Source organism: Carcharodon carcharias, chromosome 25 (assembly GCF_017639515.1).
Source record: "Carcharodon carcharias isolate sCarCar2 chromosome 25, sCarCar2.pri, whole genome shotgun sequence".
NCBI lineage: Eukaryota > Metazoa > Chordata > Chondrichthyes > Lamniformes > Lamnidae > Carcharodon > Carcharodon carcharias.
The window spans coordinates 21,678,548-21,703,069 of NC_054491.1; the positions used below are offsets into that span (position 1 = coordinate 21,678,548).

Sequence of the window (24,522 nt, forward strand, 5' to 3'; positions counted from 1 at the left end):
CCAAAGTGCCTGAGGAACTGGACCCCCAACCTATGGTTTCATTACTTGCTGCAATTAGCAACTAGGCCACTGAGGACCCAAGTTTTTAAATTTTGAACTTAATGGTTCAGTTTAAACTAGAATTTAAGATTACTGGATGAGAGTTTTTTTTCTTTTTGCAGTTAAACCAAGGCTGCTCTCTCCACCTGGCACAGCGTTACAGCCAGTTGCTGAACTTCCAGCTCCGCAGAATGCCCATCCTTTCCAAAGAGTCGGCACCAGGCCTCATAATTGCTACAGGTGATGCTTTTTTTTTTACCAAAAGAAATCTCGTGCTGAGCTTCCTCTGTAATTTTATAAGTTCACTTCACAGTACCTTCATGCTAATGAAAGACCGTCACCAAGTTTAAGATTAGCAGTTTTTAGGCCCTTGCTCATTTAACATTCATTTAGATAGCCAGGCAGATTTTCCTTTTTCTTCTACAAATAATGAATTGTCTGACCCAGTTAAGTGCAGAGTCACTCTGATTTTTATGCTCCTGCCCACCTCCCCCACCACTTTTTAATTTTAAATTAGTGGAACATTGAATGGACTACATGTGCTGCTTTGTGTCTGCGGAAAAAGTAACATATGCTTGTTTCTTGCACCACTATAGTGGAATGAATAGTACTTTTGCAATACCAAATGACTCTGTGATAGTAATGGCATGTCTAGTGCTTTCCATCTGGGGGAAACAACCTCCCAGCATCTCTCCTGTCAAGTCCTTGGGTTTCAATGAAATCACCTTTCTTCTGAACCCCAAAGAATATCTTCCCATTAGTTGCGATTAGCCAGGCAGTATGGCTTTTTTTTTTATTTAATCACTAGGAAGTAAATGAGTTGATGAATTTATCATTTTCTCCTGAGGGTTGTAAGTGTTGGGAATTCTCTTCCCCAGTGAACAGTGAAGGCTCAATCATTGAATATATTCGAGGCTGAGTTTGACAGATTTCTGATCTACAAGGGAGTTGAGGGATATGGGGGACAGGCAGTAAAGTGGAGTTAAAGCCACAATCTGATCAGCCATCATCTTTGGATGGTGGAGCAGGCTCAGGGCCGAATGACCTATTCCTTGTGGTGTTATCGCCTATTTTGTTTTGAGGGTTCTTCCTCACAGCAGTAGAAATGGAAAGTTCTTTGCTATTTGGATTGAAACTGCACTTGTCATTTTGTGTACTGCCTCTATTGCAATAATTTCCAATTCTTTATATAGAACTTGCTACTATTGGCACCTTTTTATGCCTGAAAGATTATAAATTTATCTGCAATGAACCCAGCAGTGATTTTACATCAGCAGTCCACAAACTCAAGCTAGCTGGTTAATCTATCTGATGGTGCTAATTTAATGTTATTCTGGACATTTTGCAACTTTCAGGGCCATTATAATCACTGAAATATTCAGACAGGGCCTCTGTTCAACTAAGGGCAGCATCTCCGACCATGCAGAACTCTTTCGGTGTTAAGTCTCAGATTAGGTTTGTGCTCAAGTCTTGAAGTGGGGCTTCAAAACTAAGAAATAATAAATCCTCTAAAACTTGCCAACCTGAGTCAAAGCATTGTAGTTCAAGCTACCACTTTGGAGGCTTGTGCACATAATCCAAGCTAACTTTTCAGCGTAATGTTTTTTTAAAAAGTACTGCCAGCAGAGAAACATTTACTGGTATCAAAATGAGGCTCTGTCTGTTATCTAAGATGGCTTGGGAGATCCCATGGCATTATTTGAATGTCGGGGGTATCTTCCAGCCAATATTTATTTATTTTTTTTTATTTCCAGCCAATATTTATCCCTCAACCAATTCCTCTAATGCAGATTATCTGATCATTTATTTCATTGCTCATTAGGCCTTGCTGTGTGCAAATTGACTGCTACACTGCTAAATTGACAAATCAAAGTACTTCATTGATGTGAAGTGGTTTGAAAAGTGCTATATAATCACAAGATCATTCTTTAATTCTTTACAAGAATTTTTGCAAATTTAATCTTTTAACTGATTTGCCCTAAGGTTTGGCAAAATAAAATTGGACATGATTTTTAAAGGAACAGTTATAACAGTTTTTGTTAAGCTGTTTTTCATCCAACCTCCCTATAATGTCCTAATGGACAAAAAACTCTGCCATGCAAGTTCAGAAGTGCTTGTGGTTGTTTTAAGTTGAGTGACCACTTCTTGTTCACTGATCTGCATTGGTTTCTGTCTCCTTTTTTTTCCACCCACTACCCCTCACTCAACCCCACAAAAGCCTTAAGTTTGAAGTTCTCAGTCTCTTACTCAAATTCTTATCCCTATTCCCTGGAACTACCACCTGCCCTGAAACACTCATCAGTCTGCATTCTTCCAACTCTTGCCTTATTGGTTGCTTTGTTTTCAACCATCTAGGTGCTGAGCTTTGGAATTTCCTCCCTTGATCCATGCTTCTCTCCTTTTTTAAAAGCCTCCCTTTTATACACCTTTGACCAAGATTTTAGTTACCCCTTCTATCTTTGCCTTAGTGCCAACTTCTGTATGATTATTCCTCCATTATGTGCTTTTTTTCCCTATGCTTAAAGGCACGTAGTAGGTGGTGGTGGTGGTGGTAGTAGTAGTAGTTGTATACAGCAATCGAACTTCATAATGCATTTGTATTTGAGATGTAATAAAATTAGGATACTGGTAAAAGCCCTTTTAAATAACATTTCACTACTAAACGGGTTTTTAATAAATAGTTCACAGGATCCAACTGGATCCAATTCTAAGTGAAAGAGAAAGTGACTTTCAATGACTCGAGATAAAGGTGACTGAACAAATATATAGAGTAGTATCTTCAGTTCAGCAGAGAAATTGAAAGGAAAGGATAATTGAACGTTCTGCTGCTAGTATCAACATTGAATTGGCAGTTTAATGATCAAGTGAAATGCTTTGAATTATTTAAAATGATAATTTGACTTGCTGTGTAATTGAGTAACATAGGTGCAATCCCTTAAGTCTGCTGTTTTCATGTCCATGTTATCCCACTGGTACAGATGAGGTAATTATACCGCGCTGCAAATTAAAAAGTATGTTGTTCCTTGATTAATTGTTTGGTCATTACATGTCTGTATTCTTTCTCACACTAATCTTAAAGGTTTTTACATATAGAATGCAATCTTGGAGGAAAGTATACATGACAATATGAATTTCAAACATCTATAACCTAATATTTTCAATTTTGCCTCCAACTCTGCTGTCATTTATCAAAGGATGTAGCAGTGATTTCACGTGTGTTTCTCTTCCTCCTCCCTCTCTCAGGTTCCATTGGCAAGAACTTGGCAAGCAAACCAAATATATATGTTTCAAGTAGTGCTGGGGCTCGGTGGCGTGAGGTAATGAGCTTTTGTGCAATCGGCTTAGTCATCAGAAGCTAGCTGCACTAATGAAGGAAAACATGGTTTTAAATTCTAAATTACTGAAAATGTGGAAACATTGTTTATAGAATGGTTATAATTTATTATTTGCCAGAGTAGTTTAGTTTTGCATTGTTGATGTGTTTTGGAGAAGGAATTGTAACAAAGTGCTCCCAAGTTTGATGTTAATTCCAAATTGGGAAAATTGTAAATAATGAGAAAATAGAACAGTTGCTAAAGAATTTGAATCAGGCTTTTAGGCCAAAAGAAATTGCTAATTTAAATGTGGGGAAAATGGACAGGTGTGAACTGGAACAAGGATAGAAACTCTGGGAAGTGCAAATGGAGTGAGGACAGTCTTGAGGAAACCATAGAGGAGGAATATCTTGCAATTTCAATGGTTAACACCTTGTAAATCATGTGTGGTGTTGGTGGAAAGGGCAAATGACATTCAAGATTTATAGTTCGCAAAGGAGATGATTGGTTTGTACAAAGCACTGATACAACCCCATGCAGGGTATTGTATACAATTGGGCAATGTGCAACAGAGGGCAAGGTGGCAAGGAAATAGGAAGAGATTGCCAATCCCATTTATCAGCTTAACATGTTAAGACTTGTGCTCCAGAATTAGATACGTGCCCCCTGGCCAAGCTGTTCCAGTACAGCTACAACATTGGCATCCACCCAACAATTGTCCAAGTACCCCCGGTCCACAAAAAGCAAGACAAGTCCACCCAGTCAGTTATTGACCCATCAGTCTACACTTGACCATCAGCAAAGTGATGGAAGACGTTGTTGACAGTGCTATCGAGCAGCAATTATTCAACAATAACTTGATCACGATGCTCAGTTTGGGTTTTGCCAGGGCCACTCCGCTCCTGACATTACAGCCTTTGTCCAAAAATGGACAAAAGAACTGAACACACGAGGTGAGGTGAGAGTGACAGCCCTTGACACCAAGGCAGCATTTGACCAAGAATGGCATCAAGTAGCCATAGCAAAACTGGAAACAATGGGAAATCAGTGGCAGAGGGGCAGGGGATGGGGAGGAAACTTTCCACTGGTTGGAGTCATATCACAAAGGAAGATGGTTGTGGTTGTTGGAGGTTAGTCATTTCAGTCCCAGGGCATCACTGCAGGAGTTCTTCAGCATAATGTCCTAGGCTCAAACTAGCTACGTCATCAATGACCTCCTCTTCACCATAAGGTCAGAAGTGAGGGTGTATAGGCATCAGTGAACAATGTTCACCATTCGCGATGACTCAGATTCTGAAGCAGTCCGTGCCCATGTGCAGCATGACGTGGACAACGTTCAGGCTTGGGCTGATAAGAGGCAAGTAATATTTGTGCCACATAAGGGTCTGGTAATGACCACCTCCAAGAGAGAATCTAACCATCTCCCCTTGACATTCAATGGCATTACCACCACTAAATCCGCGCCCCCCCCCCCCCCCTTATCAACATCCTGGGGATTACCATTGACCAGAAACTGAACTGGACCTGCCATATAAATACTGTGGCCACAAGATCAGGTCAGAGGCTGTGAATTCAATGGTGTGTAACTCACCTCCTGACTCCCCAAAGCCTGTCCACTATCTACTATGCACAAGCCAGGTGTGTGATGGAACACTTCCCTGGTTGAGTACAGCTCCAACAATACTCAAGAAGCTTGACACCTTCCAGAACAAAGCAGCCTGCTTGATTGGCACTCCATTCACCACTTTCAACATTTTAGTCCCTCCACTGATGCACAGTAGCTGCATTGTGTACCATCTCCAAGATGCACTGCAGCAACTTGTCAAGGCTCCATAGACTACCTTCCAAACATGCAAACTTATGCATCTGCTGCCTTAAGTGGTTGAGAACACCATCACCTGGAAGTAAAAGCAAAAAACTGCAGATGCTGGAAATCCAAAACAAAAATACCTGGAAAAACTCAGCAGGTCTGGCAGCATTTGCGGAGAGGGACACAGTTAACGTTTTGGGTCCGAATGATCCTTCAACAGATCTAAATAAAAATAGCAGAGAGGTGAAATAAAGGTGGGTTTGAGGGTGGGTGGGGCAAGTAGAGCTGGATAGAGGGCCAGTGATAGGTGGAGATAACCAAAAGATGTCACAGACACAAGGACAAAGAGATGTTGAAGGTGGTGATATTATCTAAGGAATGTGCTAATTAAGGGTAGAAAGCAGGACAAGCAAGGTACAGATAGCCCTAGTGGGGGTGGGGTGAAGGAATTGAAAAAGGCTAAAAGGTAGAGATAAAACAATGGATGGAAATACATTTAAAAATAATGGAAATAGGCGGGAAAAGAAAAATCTACATAAATTATTGGGGAGAGAAAGGGGGTGGAGATGGAGGAGAGAGTTCATGATCTAAAATTGTTGAACTCAATATTCAGTCCGGAAGGCTGTAAAGTGCCTAGTTGGAAGATGAGGTGCTGTTCCTCCAGTTTGCGTTGCGCTTCACTGGAACAATGCAGCATGCCAAGGACGGACATGTGGGCATGAGAGCAGGGTGGAGTGTTGAAATGGCAAGCGACAGGGAGGTCTGGGTCATGCTTGCGGACAGACTGAAGGTGTTCTGCAAAGCAGTCACCCAGTCTGCGTTTGGTCTCTCCAATGTAGAGGAAACTGCATTGGGAGCAACAAATGCAGTAACTAAATTGAGGGAAGTGCAAGTGAAATGCTGCTTCACTTGAAAGGAGTGTTTGGGTCCTTGGATGGTGAGGAGAGGGGAAGTAAAGGGGCAGGTGTTGCACCTTCTGCGGTTGCATGGGAAGGTGCCATGGGAGGGGGTTGAGGTGTAGGGGGTAATGGAGGAGTGGACCAGGGTGTCCCGGAGGGAACGATCCCTGCGGAATGCTGCCAGGGTGGGGTGAAGGGAAGATGTGTTTGGTGGTGGCATCATGCTGGAGTTGGCGGAAATGGGGAAGGATGATTCTTTGAATGCGGAGGCTGGTGGGGGGATAAGTGAGGACAAGGGGGACCCTATCATGTTTCTGGGAGGGAGAAGAAGGTGTGAGGGCGGATGTGCAGGAGATGGGCCGGACACGGTTGAGGGCCCTGCCAACCACCGTGGGTGGAAAACCTCGGTTAAGGAAGAAGGAAGACATGTCAGAGGAACTGTTTTTGAAAGTGGCATCATCAGAACAGATGCGACGGAGGCGAAGGAACTGAGAACGGGATGGAGTCCTTACTGGAAGCGGGGTGTGCGGAGCTGTAGTCGAGGTAGCTGTGGGAGTTGTTAGGTTTGTAATTGATATTAGTGGACAGTCTATCACCGGAAATTGAGACAGAGAGGTCAAGGAAGGAAGGGAAGTGTCAGAGATGGACCATGTGAAAATGATGGAGGGGTGGAAATTGGAAGCAAAATTAATAAATTTTTCCAGGTCCAGACAAGAGCATGAAGCAGCACCGACGTAATCATCGATGCACTGGAGAAAGAGTTGTAGGAGGGGGCCGGAGTAGGACTGGAACAAGGAATGTTCCACATACCCCATAAAGAGACAGAAATAGCTGGGGCCCATGTGGGTACTCATAGCCACACCTTTTATTTGGAGGAAGTGAGAGGAGTTGTAGGAGAAATTGTTCAGTGTGAGAAGAAGTTCAGCCAGATGGAAGAGAGTAGTGGTAGATGGGGATTGTTCGGGTCTCTGTTCGAGGACCATCCCAGTGGGGGATGGAAATGTAGAGAGATTGGACGTCCATGGTGAAGAGGAGGCACTTGGGGCCAGGGAACTGGAAATTGTTGATATGATGTGTCAGAGGAATCACGGATGTAGGTGGGAAGGGACTGGACAAGGGGAGAGAGAATGTAGTCAAAATAGCGAGAAATGAGCTGGGACAGTCCTGTTTGTGGATTTTGGGTAGGAGGTAGAAGCGGGCCGTCTGAGGTTGGGAGACTATCAGGTTGGAAGCTGTGGAAGGAAGATCTCCAGAGGAGATGAGGTCAGTAACACTCCTGGAAACAATGGCTTGATGTTCAGTGGTGAGGTCATGGTCCAGGGGGAGGTAGGAGGAGGTGTCTGTGAGTTGACGCTCAGCCTCTGCGAGGTAGAGGTCAGTGCACCAGACAACAACAGCACCACCCTTGTCAGCAGGGTTGGACCTGAGAGAACGGAGTGCAGCAAGTTCAGAGAGAGATAGGTTAGAGGGGGTGAGAGGAGCAGAAAAATTGAGACGACTGATGTCACAGTTCCCCTCCAAGCCCACACCATCCTGATTTGGAACTATATTGCCGTTCCTTCACTGTCACTGGGTCAAAATCCTGGAACTCCCTCCCTCACAGCACTGTGGGTGTACCATGCACCACTGGACTGCAGCAGTTCTAAAAGGCGCTCACTACCACTTTCAAGGCAATTAGAGATGGGCAATAAATGCTGGCCTAGCCAGTGATGCCCGCATCCCATGAAAGAATTAAAAAAAAAAAAATTGCTTTTTGTATTGTTTCAATGAAAGAGTCAGGTAGTGTAGAGTTGTGCTGGTGGTGGTAGTTTATCTCCATGTTTAGGGGAATAACCCTATTACTGGCTCTATCCTTGAGCTGTCTCTATGGTAACAACCACTGAAACTGGTGTTAAGGTTACTAAATATTTTGCGCTATTAGTAAGCAACAAATCTATACCATACAGGTAATTAAGCAAGATATTAGAATGTTATCATGTATTGTGAGGGGAATTGATTACAAAAGTAGGGAGGCTATGCTTCAGTTGTGCAGGGCATTGGTGAGACCACATTTGGAGCACTCTGTACAGTATTGGTCACATTCACAGAATCTCACAGTGCAGAAGAGGCACTTTGGCCCATTGAGTCTACACCGACACATGAGAAACACCTGACCTACCTACCTAATCCCATTTACCAGCATTTAGCCCGTAGCTTTGAATTTTATTATGTGCCAAGTGCTCATCCAGGCACTTCTTAAGGGATGTGAGGCAACTTGCCTCCACCACCCTCCCAGGCAGCGCATTCCAGACTGTCACCACCCTCTGGGTAAAAAAGTTTTTCCTCACATTATTTAAGGAAGGATGTAAATGCATTGGAAGCAGTTCAGAGAAGGTTTACTAGACTAATACCAGGAATGAAAACAGAAATTGCTGAAAAACCTCAGCAGGTCTGAAAGCATCTATGGAGAGAGAAACAGAGTTGACGTTTTGAGCCCGTATGACCCTTCTTCAGAGCTACAGAGAAGTAAAAATATGATGAAATTTATAGTTTAAAGGGGGTGGAGCAGGTGAAGCTGGATAGAAGGCCAGTGATAGGTGGGGACAAAGGAGAGATTGACAAAGATGTCATGAACAAAGGGAGTGTTAATGATAGCGGTAAGGGCTTAAAAAAAAGTGCTGAAAGTGGCATTAAAGTAAGAAAGCAGAATGTGACAATAGCAGGACAAGGTAAGTACCCTGAAAAGAACAAAATGAACAAGTAACATGGCTCTTGTAGACATGGATTGAGGGGAGGGGGGAAAAAAAAGGATCAAAAATGGGATGGGGGATAGAACAATGAATAAACAGATGAAAATAAAAATAAGTGGATAAAATATAAAAACGAATTTTGAAAAAAGGGGTGTAGCTAGTGAGTTCTATCCAGCTTCACCTGCTCCACCCCCCCCTTAAACAGTATAAATTTAATCACATTTCTACTTCTCTGTAGCTCTGAAGAAGGGTCATACGGACTCAATGTCAACTATGTTCTCTCCACAGATGCCGTCAGACCTCCTGAGTTTTTCCAGCATTTTCAGTTTGTTTCAGATTTCCAGCTTGTGCAGTATTTTGCTTTTATTATAATACCAGGATTGGGTGTGTTGCCTTATAAGGAAAGGCTGGGCAGGCTAGGCTTGTATCCACTGGAATTTAGAGCAAGAGGTGACTTGATTGAAACATAAGACCCTGAGGGGTTTTGACAGGGTGGATGTGGATAGAATGTTTCCTCTTGTGGGAGAATCTAGAACTAGGGGTCACCTTTTTAAAAATAAGTGGCTCATTTAAGGCTGGCGAGAAATATTTTCTGAGGGTAGTGAGCCTTTGGAACTCTCTCTTCCTCAAAAGGTGGTGGAAGCAGGGCCTTTGAATATTTTTAAGGCAGAGCTACATAGATTCTTGATTAACAAGGGGGTGAAAGGTTATTGGGGGTAGGCAGGAATGTGGGGTTGAGGTTACATTCAGGTCAGCCATGATATTGAATGGCGGAACAGGCTCGAGGGGTCAAGTGGGCTATTCCTCCTAAGTCACAGTATGTTCATATGTATGTTTGTGTACTGACAAATGGGTCAGAATGCCAATTCATCTTGTTCTGGAGGACATCTCAGTGGACATGGCGTATTCAAAGAAAAGCAGGGGACTTCTAGGGCACTGGCCAATATTTATTTCTCAACCAATATCATGGAAAAATTATCTGGTTATGATCTCATTATCTTGGACAATTAAAGATGGGCAATAAATGCTGGCCTTGCAACACCCCATCCCATGAGCAAATCATCAAAAATATTGTTTGTGGGAACTCGCTGTATGAAAATTGGCTGCTGCGTTTCCTGTATTACAACAGTGATCACTTCAGAAAGGCTTCATTAGTTATACCTGCTTTGGGATGTCCTGAAGGCTTGAGAGGTGCTACAGCAATCCTTTTTGTTTGGAGACTGCAACCTTTTACAATTCCTGAAATTTCCCAATCGGATAGAGTTTTTTTTGCTCTTCCAAACCTAGGCATGTGAAAGATAATGCTAAAATGATAATCAACATTTTAGTGTTGTCACAAATTTTACAGGCTGTTTACTTTGTACCAGTCCACGTGACTAATGCTAGTTGAAACAGATTGAACAGAAGCTGTCTCTTTACCTGTATCATACACTGTCGGTAGCACTTGAGTGCGCAAACTCTGTCACATATTTGACTTGTTTTGCCAAAAAAACCCTTGAACTGTCATCAACTCATCCTTATGAATATAAATGTACTATAGGATTATAATTAAGATGCAGAAATGCTAGAACAAGACTTGGTTTAACTATACTTTCCCATGGCAACAAAGGAAAAATTAGGCAAGAAGAATTCCCTAGTCTGTCTTGTGCACCTTTCATGTGAATGGTTCTGGAATAGTGAATGTTTGGGTTATAGACTCAGATGTCTACAGCACAGAAGGAGGCCATTTGCCCCATCGTGTCTGTGCCAATCAACAAAGATCTGACAACACTAATCCTATTTCCAGTGCTTGACCCATAGCCTGGAGGCTAAGGCAGTGCAAGTGAATATCTAAATACTTCATTGTTACGAGAGTTTCTGACTCAGTCACTCTTTCAGGTAGAGAGTTCCAGACTCCTCCATCCTCTGGGTGGGAAAAAACTCCCCTCTTAACCTTCTACCTATTTAATTCTATGCCCCCTGTTTATTGACCTTTCTAATGGAAAAAGTGCCTTCCTATCCACCCTATCTACGCTCCTCATAATCTTATATGACTCTATCAGGTCCCCCCTCAACCTTCAGTGCTCCAAGGAAAACCACCCCAGCCTATCCAATCTTTCCTCATAGCTCAGACCCTCCAGCCCAGGCAGCATCCTGGTAAATAATCTCTGCACCCTCGCCAATGCAATCACATCCTTCCTATAATGTGGTGACCAGAATTGCACACAGTACCCCAGTTGTGGCCTAACCAGCGTTTTATACAGTTCCAGCATATCCTCCCTGCTCTTGTATTCTACGCCTCAGCTAATAAAGGCAAGTATCCCATATGCCACCTTGACCACCTTATCTACCTGCCCTGCTACCTTCAGGGATCTATGGAAATGCACATCAAGGTCCTTCTGATCTTCAGTACTTTCCAGGGACCTACCATTCATAGTGTAATCCCTTTCCTTGTTAGCCCTCCCCAGGTGCATTACCTCGCACCTTTTCTGGGTTGAATTCCATTTGCCACTGTTCTGACCAGCCTATTGATATCCTCCTGCAGTTTATGGCTATCCTCCTCACTATTTACCACCCTGCCAATTTTCGTGTCATCCGTGAACTTCTTAATCATACCCCCTACTTTTGCATCCAAATCACTTATGTACACCATAAACAGAAAAGGCCCCAGCACCGAGCCCTGCGGAACCCTACCGAAAACAAACTTTCAGTCGCAGAAACATCCCTCAACCATCACCCTCTGTTCCCTGCCTCTCAGCCAATTTTGGGTCCAACCTGCCACTATGCCTTGGATCCCATGGGCTTTTACTTTCTTGACCAGTCTGCCATGAGGGACCTTATCAAAAGCCTTGCTAAAAATCCATGTAGACCACATCAAATGCATTACCCTCATCAACACTGCTGGTTATCTCTTCAAAACAAAATTCGATCGTTTATCAAACGTGACCTTCCCTCAACAAATTCAGGATGACTATCCCTGATTAATCTGTGTGTCTCCAAGTGCAGATATACTCTGTCCCGCAGAGTTCTTTCTAGTAACTTCCCCACCACTGAGGTTAGACTGACTGGCCTGTAATTTTCTGGTCTATCCCTTCCTCCCTGTTTTAACAATGGGGCAACGTGAGCAGCCCTCCAGTTCCCTGGCACCTCACCTGTGGCCAGAGAGGATTTGAAAATTACTGCTAGGGCCACTGATATTTCTTCCTTTGCCTCCCTCAACAGCCTGGGATACTTCTCATCTGGGCTTGTGGATTTATCCACTTTCAAGGCCGCTAAACCCACTAGTACCTCCTCTCTCTGTTAATTTTCTCGAATATTTCACAGTCCTCCAGGCTGATGTCTATAGTCTGTGTTGGTCCTTTTCCATTGTGAAGACTAATGCAAAGTATTCATTGAGGACTGCACCCATGTCTTCTGGGTCCATGCACACATTACCTCTGATCCCTAGTTATTCTCTTGCTCTTTATATATTTAAGAAACTCCTTTGAATTTTCCTTTATTCTACCCACCAATGCTTTCTCCTGCTTTCTTAGCTTTCCTAATTTCCTTTTTAAGTTCCCCTCTGCACTTTTTATACTCCCCCTAACGGCTCTGCTGTATTGAGCCCTTGGTATCTGCCACAAAGTTCTCTTTTTTTCTTAATCCTAACTTTTGTGTCCCTTGACACTCAGGGTTCTCCAGACTTGGTCTGCCTGTTTCTTTATGGGAACATATTTGCCCTGTGTACTTGCTATTTCTTCCTTGAATGCCTTTCACTGCTCTGACAGTTTCATCTGCAAGCAGCTGCTCCCAGACCACTTGGGCCAAATTGCATCTCATCTTAGTAAAATTAGCCTTTCTCCAGTTTAGAACTTTTTATTCCCAGCCCAACCTTATCCTTTTCCATAACTATTCTAAATCTAACTGAGTTATGGTCACTATCTCCAAAATGCTCCCCTACTGATATATCTTCCAGCTGCCTGGGCTCGTTTACGAATATTAGGTCCAAGACAGCCCCCTCCCTTGTTGGGCTTAGTGTGCACTGGCTAATAGAGTTCTCCTGGATGCAACTTAAGAACTTCACTCCTTCCCTACCTTGCACACTAAAACTATCCCAGTTAATAGTTGGGTAATTAAAATCCCCTATTATTACTGCCCTGTCATACATTCCTCTGAAATTTGATCTCACCTTCAATCCCCTCTCTCTCTGACTTTTTGGCGACCTATAGAACACACCCAAAAGTGTGCTTGCCCCTTGTGTTTTACTTCTACATATGTGGCTTCATTTGATCCTTCCAAGATATCATCCCTCCTCATTGCTATAATTGATTCCTTGATTAATATTGCAACCCCCCCCTCCTCTTCTACCCCCCTCTCTATCTTGTCTGAATAGCATATAACCAAGAATATTGAGCTGCCAACCCTGCCCTTTTAACCAAGTCTCTGTCATATCTATGATATCATACTCCCACATGCCTATCTGTGCCTTCAGCTTGTCTTTCTTAATCCTCAGGCTCCTTGCATTAAAATATATTCCATTTAGCCTTGCTAAAATCACTTCTTTCTTATCTCGCCTATGTTTCCTCTGTCTTCCAGACTCTCTCATTAGTGTTTTAACTTCTAATTCCATTTCAGCTTCTCTCCCAAACTCAGCATCTCTCCCCTCTGAACTACTTTTCAGGATCCCACCCCCCCTGCCAATTTAGTTTAAATCTGCCCCAACAGCATTGGCAAACCTCCCCACGAGGATGTTGGTCCCATTCTTGTTCATATGTCATCTGTCCAACATGTACAGGTCCCACCTCCCCCAGAAACTGTCCCAGTACCCCAGGAATCTAAAGCCCTTCCTCCTGTACCATCTCTCCAGCCACGCATTCATCTGCTGTATCCTTCTGCTCCTATACTCACTACTGCGTGGCACCAGGAGTAATCTGGAGATGACTACCTTTGTAGTCTTGCTTTTCAATTTCCTACCTAACTCCCTAAAGTCTGCTTACAGGACCTCATTTCTCTTTCTTCCTATGTCATTGGTCTCAACATGGACCATGACCTCTGGCTATTCACCCTCCCCTTCAGAATGTCCTGCAGTTGTTCAGTGACATCCATGACACTGGCACCTGGGAGGCAACATACCGTCCTGGAGCACCTGGCTACTCTCCTCACTAACTAATCCCCTACCACTGTTGCCTTTTCACACTACTTCCTCCTGCCGTGAGCAGCTGGACCACCCACAGTGCCATGCCCTTGGCTCAGATAGGCCTCCACAGAGGAGCCATCACTCTCACCGTTTTCCAAGGCTGATAAACGGTTTGTGAGACAGATGCACTCAAGGGATTCCCTCACTACCTGCCTGGTCCCCTCCTTCTGTCTGGCAGTCACCCATTCCCTCTCTGCTTGCACTTTCTTTAGGTTGTGGGATGACCACGTCCTGAAACATGCTACCCTTGAGCCTCTCCGCCTCGTGAATGCATCGTAGTGCCCCCAGCTGCCGCTCAAGCTCCAAATCTGGAGGTCAAGCTGCTCCAGTCGGAGACATTTTCTGCACACATGATCATCCAGACTGCCCGGAACGTCTAGGATTTCCCACATCGTACAGGATGTGCAAGTCATGGGACTGATTTGACAGGTTGTCAATTCTGTTGCCTGTCTAGAGTGTCGCACAAGCAAACCCATTTGAATAGTGATGGGAAAAGAGCATGCAAGTGAAAGGAAAAAATGGCAGTGTAAAAGATGACTTGATAACATTCTGAATCTGGCTTTTGTGTTTCTTGTTCAGGCTCTTGAAGGTCCACATTATTATTCTTGGGCTGACCATGGGGGAATCTTGTTGGCAATTCCTCAGGGGTTCCCTACAACCCAAATGAAGTGAGTAAACCAAAAAATTGACTTTTTCCAGCCTTAAATAAAATGACACATTATCTCTGAGAGACTTTATTTTCAGTTAGTTTTGTGCCATCCTTTTGGTTTCTTTCCCCACAGCGTTCAATTAGAATTTGATTTTAGGATTTTTTTTAGCATTATTTTTGTATGATATGCATTTCATGATATTGTATGAAATTAATACACCAGAAAGATGTGTACATGTGAAAATTCTTCAGCTGTTTGAAAACTGATGAGCTGCTGCATCATTTTACCTATCAATCTCTTTTTCATAAAAAGGTATAGCACCAATGAGGGAGAGACATGGCAGATTTTTAACTTCACTCAAAGGACTGTTGTTATATATGGATTACTCACTGAGCCAGGGGAGAAAAGCACAGTCTTCACAATCTTTGGCTCGTACGCTGAACAGTCCCACAGTTGGCTAATACTGCAGATCAACACAACATTAGCATTGGGTATGTTCATGTGGATTTTAGTTCCTTTTACAAAACTCAAACCTCTTTTCCCATTCCCCCAACAGAGAGTTTGTGAAAGAGATGAAAACAGGATATAACCCTGGCCTGCACACTGACCAGCTAACTTCAGTAGATGTTCTTAAATATTCTTAATCCTACTTTTCTGAAATTCCCTTTCCTATTCTTATCTGATGATGGCAACTTGTTTACAGCCCTCCAGAATTTCCCCAAGTTTTCCTCTTGTGCATGAACCCTGGACTGTGAACATTGAGGGGGCATTGCATCCATACTGGCCTCTGCCTTTTACCAAATACCGCATTCTCTCAGCAGGGATCAGTGGGTCCCACCACCACAGATTTAGGGGCATGGATGATAATGTGGCAGGGGTGGCCAAATTGTGGCTCATGAGCCACATGCACACTGCAGTTCATTTCTTGTGCTGTGAAATCTACTAAATTGCGCGATGGAGGGAGGTAAACAGCTAGGTGCAGCCTTGGCTACAGACAGCTTCATAGAGGGAGAGAACCAGAGAGCAGCAGTGGCACTAGAATGATGGAGGGAGGAGGGTTAAAATCAACAACTCGTTCCAGCATCATTGCAAGATTGCTTTTGTAGTTTCTTATGAGTTTTACATGGGGCCATGCGATCCTCACCAACATTTTCTCTGGCTCCCCCACCCACCCACCCTCTTGACCCTCCAACTTGTAGCCTCCTTCTGGAAAGGAGGGAAACAGTTGAATGCAGAACAGGAATGTAATAATCCACTGGTACTTTAATTCAAATGTGATCAGTCGGAGGTTACAACGTTTTTTTTTCCCCAGGTAAAATCAATTTTTTTTTTTTTTACAACCACTCGATTTTTCCACGTTAGAAGAACAAGGCTGCCAAAGTCAGTTAAGCAGTGAGCCTGTGTTAGCTTTGTGTTTCAGTGAAGCAGATTTGTTTTTGCCACGTTCTGAATTGTGTGAAGGAAACCTGGAAGATAAGAGGGGAAAAAGCTGAAGATTTCATCACAGAAATGTGTGCACTAGTAATAAAAACCTCTGTAAAGGCTGTCCATGTCTTGCGGCTCTTGAATATCTCAAGATTATCGTATGTGGCTCTAAGGTTCAGAAGGTTTGGCCATCCCTGTTACGTAGCTTCTATAGTTACTCCACTTGGTATTTACTAACTGCACACGAACCATTGATCAAACCTATAGCCTTTCTAGTGTCTGTTATTTTTATTTGATTCTTTTAAAGTCTACTAAGTAATGCTTTACACCACCGTAACCATATTATAGGTGTTTGAAAAAGTGGCGCAGTCTGCATCTGAGAAAGTATCTTGCATTCTCATTTCGTAATGGTTGTGCATGTAGCTTCAGATGTTAAGTGAACCTATTCTGAAATGTTGGTGGGGTAGGGTGGGGGAGAAACAAAACCGAGCTCCTGTTACCTTGACTGACGTTCGGTGTGGGTGGGAGCAACAGCTGGCATATTACCCAGCGTTACCTAATGTTACCCAAACATTACCCAAATTTCACCAAGTGCTACAACAAACCACATAGCTAACTGCTACATCAGCATTTAAGATGACCTGAAGTGAGATGGGCCAGCAGGAATGGAATTATGGAAGATTCTAACAAAAATTGAAGACAATCCAGGGTGGGGGTTAAGTGGGGTGAGTACAGTTTAAGCTACATGACCTATCGGTAGTTCCTAGAGCGGTGAATAGATATTGAAATGAATTTAAACCTATTTTAGCTATTTGAATTATACTTGTTTTAGTGAATTGAATAGTGTTTGCTAAACAAAACTCTGTTTAAAATTATTCTTCTGGCTAGATAACATTTGCAAACTAAGTTTATGTTTTTGCATTGCATTTGAATGATTTAAGTATTTCCACCTGAAAAGTTAAGGTCAGCTTTTAAAGATTGCACTTTTTTATATAAAAAAGAATGCAAGATGGCCAGCTTACTAAATACCTTGAAACAAATAAACCCACTTTTCCATTTTTAGTGTGTCAGGATCCATCCATTAATTTTCTAGTTGATTTTTTACTAGTTGTTAGTAGCTCCTTTTTATATGCGGGGAATTGTTTCACGGAGCTAGACACAAATAATCTTCCAGAAATACTAGGGAACCAAGTGTCTAATGAGAGTAAGGAATTTAAGGAAATTAGTATTTCTAAAACAATGGTACTGGAGAAATTAATGGGACTGAAAGCCAATTAAATCCCCAGCTTCTGATAATACCCATCCCTGGGTATGCCCTGTCTGACTGGCAGGACAGATGCAGCAGAGGTGGTGGCACTGTGGTATACAATCGGGACGAGATTGCCCTAGGAGTCCTCAACATTAATGCCAGACTCCATGAAGTCTCATGGCATAGGTCAAATGTGGGTAAGGAAGCCTCCCCTGCTGATTACCACATAATGCCCTCCCTCAGCTGATGAATCAGTGCTCCTCCATGTTGAACACCACTTGGAGGAAGTATAGAGGGTGGCAAGGGTGCAGAATGTACACTGGGTGGGGAACTTCAATGTCCATCAACAAGAGTGGCTTGGTGGCACCACTACTGACTGAGCTGGTAGAGCCCTAAAGGGCATAGCTGCTGGAATGGGGCTCCGGCAGGTGGTGAGGGAACCAACAAGAGGGAAAAACATACTTGATGTCATCCTTACCAACCTACCTCCCGTGGATGCATCTGTCCATGACCCTATCGGTAGGAGTGACCATTGTACGGTTGTGGAGATGAAGTCCCGCCTTCACGTTGAGGCTGCACTCCATAGTGTTTTGTGGCACTACCACCATGCTAAATGAGGTAGATTTCAAACAGATTAGCAACTCCAGACTTGGCCTACAGCACCTCATGAATGCCATCAGCAGCAGCAGAATTGTACTCAAACACAATCTGTAACCTTGTGATCCACCAGTCTTCCATTACCATTGAGCCAGGGGATCAACCCTGGTTCAATGAGGAGTGTAGGAGGATATGCCAGGAGCAGCACCAGACTTACCTAAAAATGAGGTGTCACCCTGGTGAAGCTATAACATAGGACTACTTGCATGCCAAACAGCACAAGTAGCAAGTGATAGAGCTAAGCGATCTCCTAATCAATAAATCAGATCTAAGCTCTGCAGTCCTGCCATGTCAGCCGGGGATGGTGGTGGACAATTTTAAAAAAAAAACTCACTGGAGGAGGAGGAGGCTCCACAAATATCCCCATCCTCAATGACTGGGGAGTCCAGCACATCAGTGCAAAAGGTAAGGCTGAAGCATTTGCTGTAATCTTCACCCAGAAGTGCTGAGTCGATGGTCCATCTTGGCCTCCTTTGGAGGTCCCCAGCATCACCAATCTTCAGCCAATTCCATTTACTCCACGTGATATCAAGAAATAGCTGAAGGCATTGGATACTGCAAAGGCTATGGGCCCTGACAATATTCCGGCAATAGTATTGAAGACTTGCGCTCCAGAACTTGCCGTGCCCCCAGCCAAGCTGTTCCAGTGCAGCTACAGCACTGGCTTCTACCTGGCCATTTGGAAAATTGCCCAGGTATGTCCTACACACAAAAAGCAGGACAAATCCAGCCTGGCCAATTATGGCCCCATCAGTCTACTGTTGGCCATCAGTAAAGTAATGGAAGGGGTCATCAACAGTGCTATCAAGCGGCACTTGCTTAGCAATAACCTGCTTACTGATGCCCAGTTTGGGTTCCGCCAGGGCCACTCAGCTCATGATCTCATTGCAGACCTAGTTCAAACATGGACAAAAGACTTGAACTCTGGTGGTGAGGGGAGAGTGACTGCCCTTGACATCAAGGCAGCATTTGACTGAGTGTGGCATCAAGGAGCCCTAGCAAAACTGGAATCAGTGGGAAACCTCTCCACTGGTTGGAATCATACCTTTCACAAAGGAAGATGGTTGTGGTTGTTGAGGTAAGTCATTTCAGTTCCAGGACATCAATGCAGGAGTTCCTCAGGCAGCGTCCTTGGCCCAGCCATCTCAGCTACTTCATCAATAACCTTCCTTGCATAATTAGGTCAGAAGTGGGGATGTTCACTGATGATTGCACAATGTACAACACCATTTGTGACTCCTCAGATACTGAAGCAGTCCATGTCCAAATGCAGGAAGACCTGGACAATATCCAGGCTTGCGCTGACAAGTGACGAGTAACATTTGTGCCACCCAAGTGCCAGGCAATGGCCATCTCCAAAGGAGAGAATCTAATCATCACCCCTTGATGTTCAATGGTGTTACCATCACTGAATCCCCCACTATCAACATCTTGGGGATTACCATTGACCAGAAACTGAACTGGAATAGCCATATAAATATTGTGGCTACAAGAACAGGTCAGAGGCTGGGAATCCTGTGACGAATAACTTGCCTCCTGACTCCCAAAGCTTGTCTACCATCTACAAGGCACAAGCCAGGAGTGTAATGGAATGCTCTCCACTTAGCTGGGTGAGTGCAGCTGCAACAACACTGAAGCTTAACACTGTCCAGGACAAAACAGCCCTCTTAATTGGCACCTCATCCACAAGCATCCACCACCAATGCACAGTAGCAACAGTGTACCATCTACAAGATGCGCTACAGGAATTCACCAAGGCTTCTTTTAGACAGCACCTTCCAAACCCACGACCACTACCACCTAGAAGGTCAAGGGCAGCAGATACATGGGAACACCACCACCTGCAAAGTCCTCTCCAAGTCACTCACCATCCTGACTTGGAAATATATCACCATCCCTTCACTGATGCTGGGTCAAAATACTGGAACTCCCTCCCTAACAGCACTGTGGGTGTACCTACACCACGTGGATTGAGTAGTTCAAGAAGGCAGCTCACCACCACCTTCTCGAGGGCAACTAGGGATGGGCAATAAATGCTGGCCCAGCCAGTGAAACCCAGCCTGTGAATGAATAAATAAAAATCTACACCCCAGGGTACAAAAGGAGGTGGCCATGGAAGTGGTGGATTAGTAGTTCGTTGTCATCTTCCCAAAATTCTGGAGATTCTGCAACAGTCCAGCAGATTGGAGGGTGGCAAATGTAAATAGGAGGGGGAGAAAATGGCAAGTTACAGACCAGTCAGCCTAACATCAGTAGTCGGGAAAATGCGAGAGTCTGTTATAAAGGGTTTGATAACTGGGCTCTTTCTTTATATCTTCTTTAAGGAGTACCTTGTTCTGAGAATGATTACAAACTGTGGTCCCCCTCTGATGAGCATGGGAATGAGTGTTTGCTTGGCCGAAAAGTTGTCTACAAACGAAGAACTCCACATGCAACCTGTTTCAATGGAGAAGACTTCGACAGGCCAATTACAGTCAGCAACTGTTCCTGTACAAGAGAGGACTATGAATGGTAACTAATGGAACAAGTTTTTTTTTAAAAAAAAAACAATGACTGGTGATGGGCTTTCTAACTGCCTCACACTGCCATTTGTTCAAGGTAGATGTGTCCTATCAGTTCATCTCTGACAATTATATCTTATTCTCTGATTATAAATTGCCCAGCACCTAGCATTTGTTTGCTTAATTTGTTCAGCAGAGTGATGTTGTAAATGAATTGTGCAGTGCTGTATTTTGGTGAGTTGTCAAGTTTTTATTCTGCTGTTATAGAGGTTTAATGCAAATCTGTGATGCATAATGTACGGAAAACAAGTTATCCTGCTGGACTCCCTGCATAATGGACCATGTCCTAGCTGAGGAAAGCATTACCTGATCATGACCTTTGCTAGTCTTTTGTGAGGTGGTTGCTTCTTGCAAGGAAACAACTTAATTGTCTATTTTAAATTTTCTGACACATCATGACCCCTATTGGAAAAGCGTTATATTGGCTGTCGTGTGTTTGAATGCATCAAACATTCTCCCAAAATGCGCACATAGGATTATTATTACCAGTTTAAAAACCCTTGACAACTATCAAAAAATGCTACTTACTTCAACCTAGATTACCCAATAGTAATAGATCATTCCTTTTGCGCAAGGATAGTTAAGCCAAGCAGATGGAAGGTGGTTCCAGGTTTGATCTCTGGTTTGTGTTGAAATAATTGATTTCAGCAGGAATGACCGTAAAGATGTTGCAGATGGCCAGAGGAGGAAACAGAGTTGTGCTTCCACTCATGATTGCCACTGACATGTTGGAATTCTATATTTGTGGACGCTGGGTTTAGGAAAGGTTGGGCTTGGCAATAATGCCCCCACTACAGGATTGAAAAGGTTGCTGACACTTGCTGTTTAGGATCACATGGAAGAATGGGCGAAATAGCAGGTGAAATATCAGAGTAGCCAGTATCTAACAAGGAATTGACTCCTTCATTAGGTCAGAGGAGAATATAGGCAGAAAAGGAATCTGATTAAATGCTCATTTTGGATTTAGTAAATTTTTATATTTTTCTAATTTGAAAGTCTTGAGATGCTGGGTTGCACTTCATTTTATATATTGTATTTGTTCTGAAAACTGGTAGCTTGTTGCTGAGATCATTTGCAAAGCAAGTCACTTGTTGAACTTGAAATGATTTGTCAACATTGGCTGGAATTTGGGTATCCAGGAGTGAAATCTGTAAGCACTCTTTTTCACAGCATTGTAGAAATCAGTAATTCACACTCTCCAAAAAAAAGCTGTGAATGTTCGGGGGCAATTTAAGCTTTCAAGAGTTAAGTTCAATATGTTTTTGTTGGGCAAGGGTATAAAGGGATAGGGAGTTAAAGCAGGTAAATGGACTCAAGGTACAAATCACCCATATCTAATTAAATGTCAGAGCAGTCTCAAAAGGTTGAATGACCTACCACTGTTTCTAAGTTTAACAAAAACTCCATGGCTACTCAGGATTTATTATCCTACAGCAGATCTGTATTAAGTTTGTATTGCATATGTATTGGTGGACCTCCCATGGAGTTGCTTGTGTTTGTAGTATGGTAGTATTTTATGGCAGTATTGAGTAAAAGCTAAGTAAAGTCAGAGGTGATGAGCATATTTGGGATATGAAATTAATTTTGTGTAAGATGTACTCACATATTGTAGCTAGAGTTGGCATTTACTCAAATTATACATATTTTCTGTCTGAAAGCCCCAAGTACTTTTACAAGGTTTCTTGTCTATTTTACATGCAATCCTATTATAGTTTTTCTTGCCTTTTAATATTTGCAAACAATATTTTGAAATACAAACAGTGCTGTTAGAACTCTCTAGGTCTGACAGCATCTGTGGAGAGAGGAACAGTTAATGTTTTGAGTCCAATATGACTCATCCCTGGAACTGAAGAGAATTGAAGTGTATTCTGTTGAATATGCTTTTTAAAGATTACAGATTTCTTGCCAGTGATTCTTAACCTTCTAATGTTTACTTTCTTTTAGTGACTTTGGCTTCAAGCTGAGTGGAGACTTGTCATCGGAGGTCTGCACCCCTGATCCAGAGTTCACAGGCAATATGTATGCTCCACCTGTGCCCTGCCCTGCTGGCTCCACATACAAGCGAACAAAGGGGTAAATGTTCACTAACTCGTTCATTTACATAGTATCAATTCCTGATCTCTGAGCATCCTGAAGTGCTTTGCACCAATGAACTAGTTTTAAGCCTAGTCACTGTTGAAATGTAGGAAATTCTGCCATCTTAAATCATGCTAAAGAAAAAGACTGAATCAGCAAGTTCATTTAAGTCAATAATATGGAATTTCCAATGTAAAGAGACATGTGCCTAATTTGTTTTCCCAGTTACCGTAAAATCTCAGGGGATACTTGTAGTGGAGGTGATGTTGAGGCTCGTTTGGAGGGGGAAATGCTGCCCTGTCCTGTGGGAGGTAAGGTGTAACCATTTACCTTTACCTAGGCTTTTAAGGTTGTAGTGACTGGTAACCAGGTGCAGCATTAATATAAAAAGGTTTTTTTAGTCTGATCTGAATGTATTTGGTGGTTGTTTGCCTGCTCTTGATTCCTCACCAAAATGTCATCTTTTCTTCCCCAGATAATGCCAATTGTTTAATGTGTTGGATGTAATAGGCTGAGAGAAGGGAAGTGGTTATGGCCATTTGGATGGTTTAAATGTTTAGTTTGTGTTTTAATTCCCAATTTTCAATCTAGAGAGAGAAGCACAAGTTATTATCCATAGAGAGAGAGAGAATTGCTTTCTTTATTGCAGCTTAATCAAACATGGAATTTCGTTTTGTGTGGTTGCTTTCCACAGAAAAGCAGAAACAAGACAAAATTGAAGGATGATTCTTCCAATAGTTCAGTGTCAGCAAACTCCCCAATGTAAACAATAAGAAAAAAAGGGCAGGTTTTAGACATTTGTAAGACAAGTGTGAATTTATGGGGAAAGGTATTCTCTCAACTGTCGTTGCAGTAACTAACTGGATCGCGTGATTCTGAAAGGAAAAGTCTGCCTTTTTTTTTACAGAAAAGAGTGAATGGCAAGTGGGATAAACATAAAGAAACAATCAAAATATGAAAACCAACAGCAACTTGCATTAATGTAGCACCTTTAATGCAGTAGAACATCCAGGGTGCATTTAAATATTTTTTTTTGATTGCAGAAGAAAATGAGTTCCTACTTTATGCTCTAAGGAGCACTATTCATCGCTATGATCTTTCCAAGGGCACAGATGAGGTATTGCCACTTCAGGGTCTACGAGGCACTGTATCATTGGATTTTGATTTTGAAAAAAACTGCATATATTGGGCAGATATTTCACAAGATGTTATCCAGGTGAGCACATCTGCTCCTAATTTTGAGAAATGAGATGAGCAGTATATTAAAGTTTGAAGACTTTTTTTTGGGATCTGAGCTTCACTGCCAAGCCAGCGTTTATTGCCCATCTGTAATTCCCCTTGAGAAGGTATTGGTGTGCCAACTTCTTGAACCACTGCAGTCAGTGTGTCCACAGTGCTGTCAGGGAGGGAGTTCCAGGATTTTGACCCAGCGACAGCAATGAAACGTTGATATAGTTCCGAGTCAGGATGGCGTGTGACTTGGAGAACCTGCAGATGCTGGTAGTGTTCACCTGCATCTGTGGCCCTTGTCCTTCTAGTTAATAGAAGTTCCAGGTTTGCAAGATGCTGTTGAGGGAGCCTTGGGAGTTGCTATAGTGCACTGTGTAGATGGTACACACCTGGTTTGTTTTTATGCAAGTAAATCCTATCTTGGTGAAATCATTTCCAGAAGTTGGCCTCTGTTTTTTTCTCCCCCCCCCCCCCCCCCCCCAACCGACCCCCATTCCGCACCCCTGATTGCCTTTGAAGGTGGTGGTGAGCTACCTTCTTGAAATACCGCTGTCCGTGTGGTGTACATTCTCCCAGAGTGTTGTTTGGAGGGGTTTGATACACCTGAGTGGCTTGTTAAGTTAAGGTGGGTAAGAGTCAGCACTATGGGGTTGGAGTCACACATAGGGAAGGCCAGGCTAGGACGGCAGATTCCCTTCCCTGAAGGGCAGTAGTGAACAAATTGGGCT

The 24,522-nt window shown here is 43.1% G+C and overlaps 1 protein-coding gene across 1 annotated transcript in view; it reads left to right on the forward strand.

Moving 5' to 3' along the window:
- sorl1 (sortilin-related receptor, L(DLR class) A repeats containing) overlaps positions 1 to 24,522 on the forward strand; it is a 291,127-nt gene that overhangs the window by 190,666 nt on the left and 75,939 nt on the right. The window contains exons 10-17 of the mRNA XM_041174224.1: positions 162 to 279; positions 3,283 to 3,356; positions 14,526 to 14,614; positions 14,909 to 15,087; positions 20,252 to 20,438; positions 22,433 to 22,561; positions 22,790 to 22,875; positions 23,608 to 23,780. Coding sequence (XP_041030158.1) covers positions 162 to 279; positions 3,283 to 3,356; positions 14,526 to 14,614; positions 14,909 to 15,087; positions 20,252 to 20,438; positions 22,433 to 22,561; positions 22,790 to 22,875; positions 23,608 to 23,780 — 1,035 coding nt within the window. The remainder of the gene's footprint in view (positions 1 to 161; positions 280 to 3,282; positions 3,357 to 14,525; positions 14,615 to 14,908; positions 15,088 to 20,251; positions 20,439 to 22,432; positions 22,562 to 22,789; positions 22,876 to 23,607; positions 23,781 to 24,522) is intronic.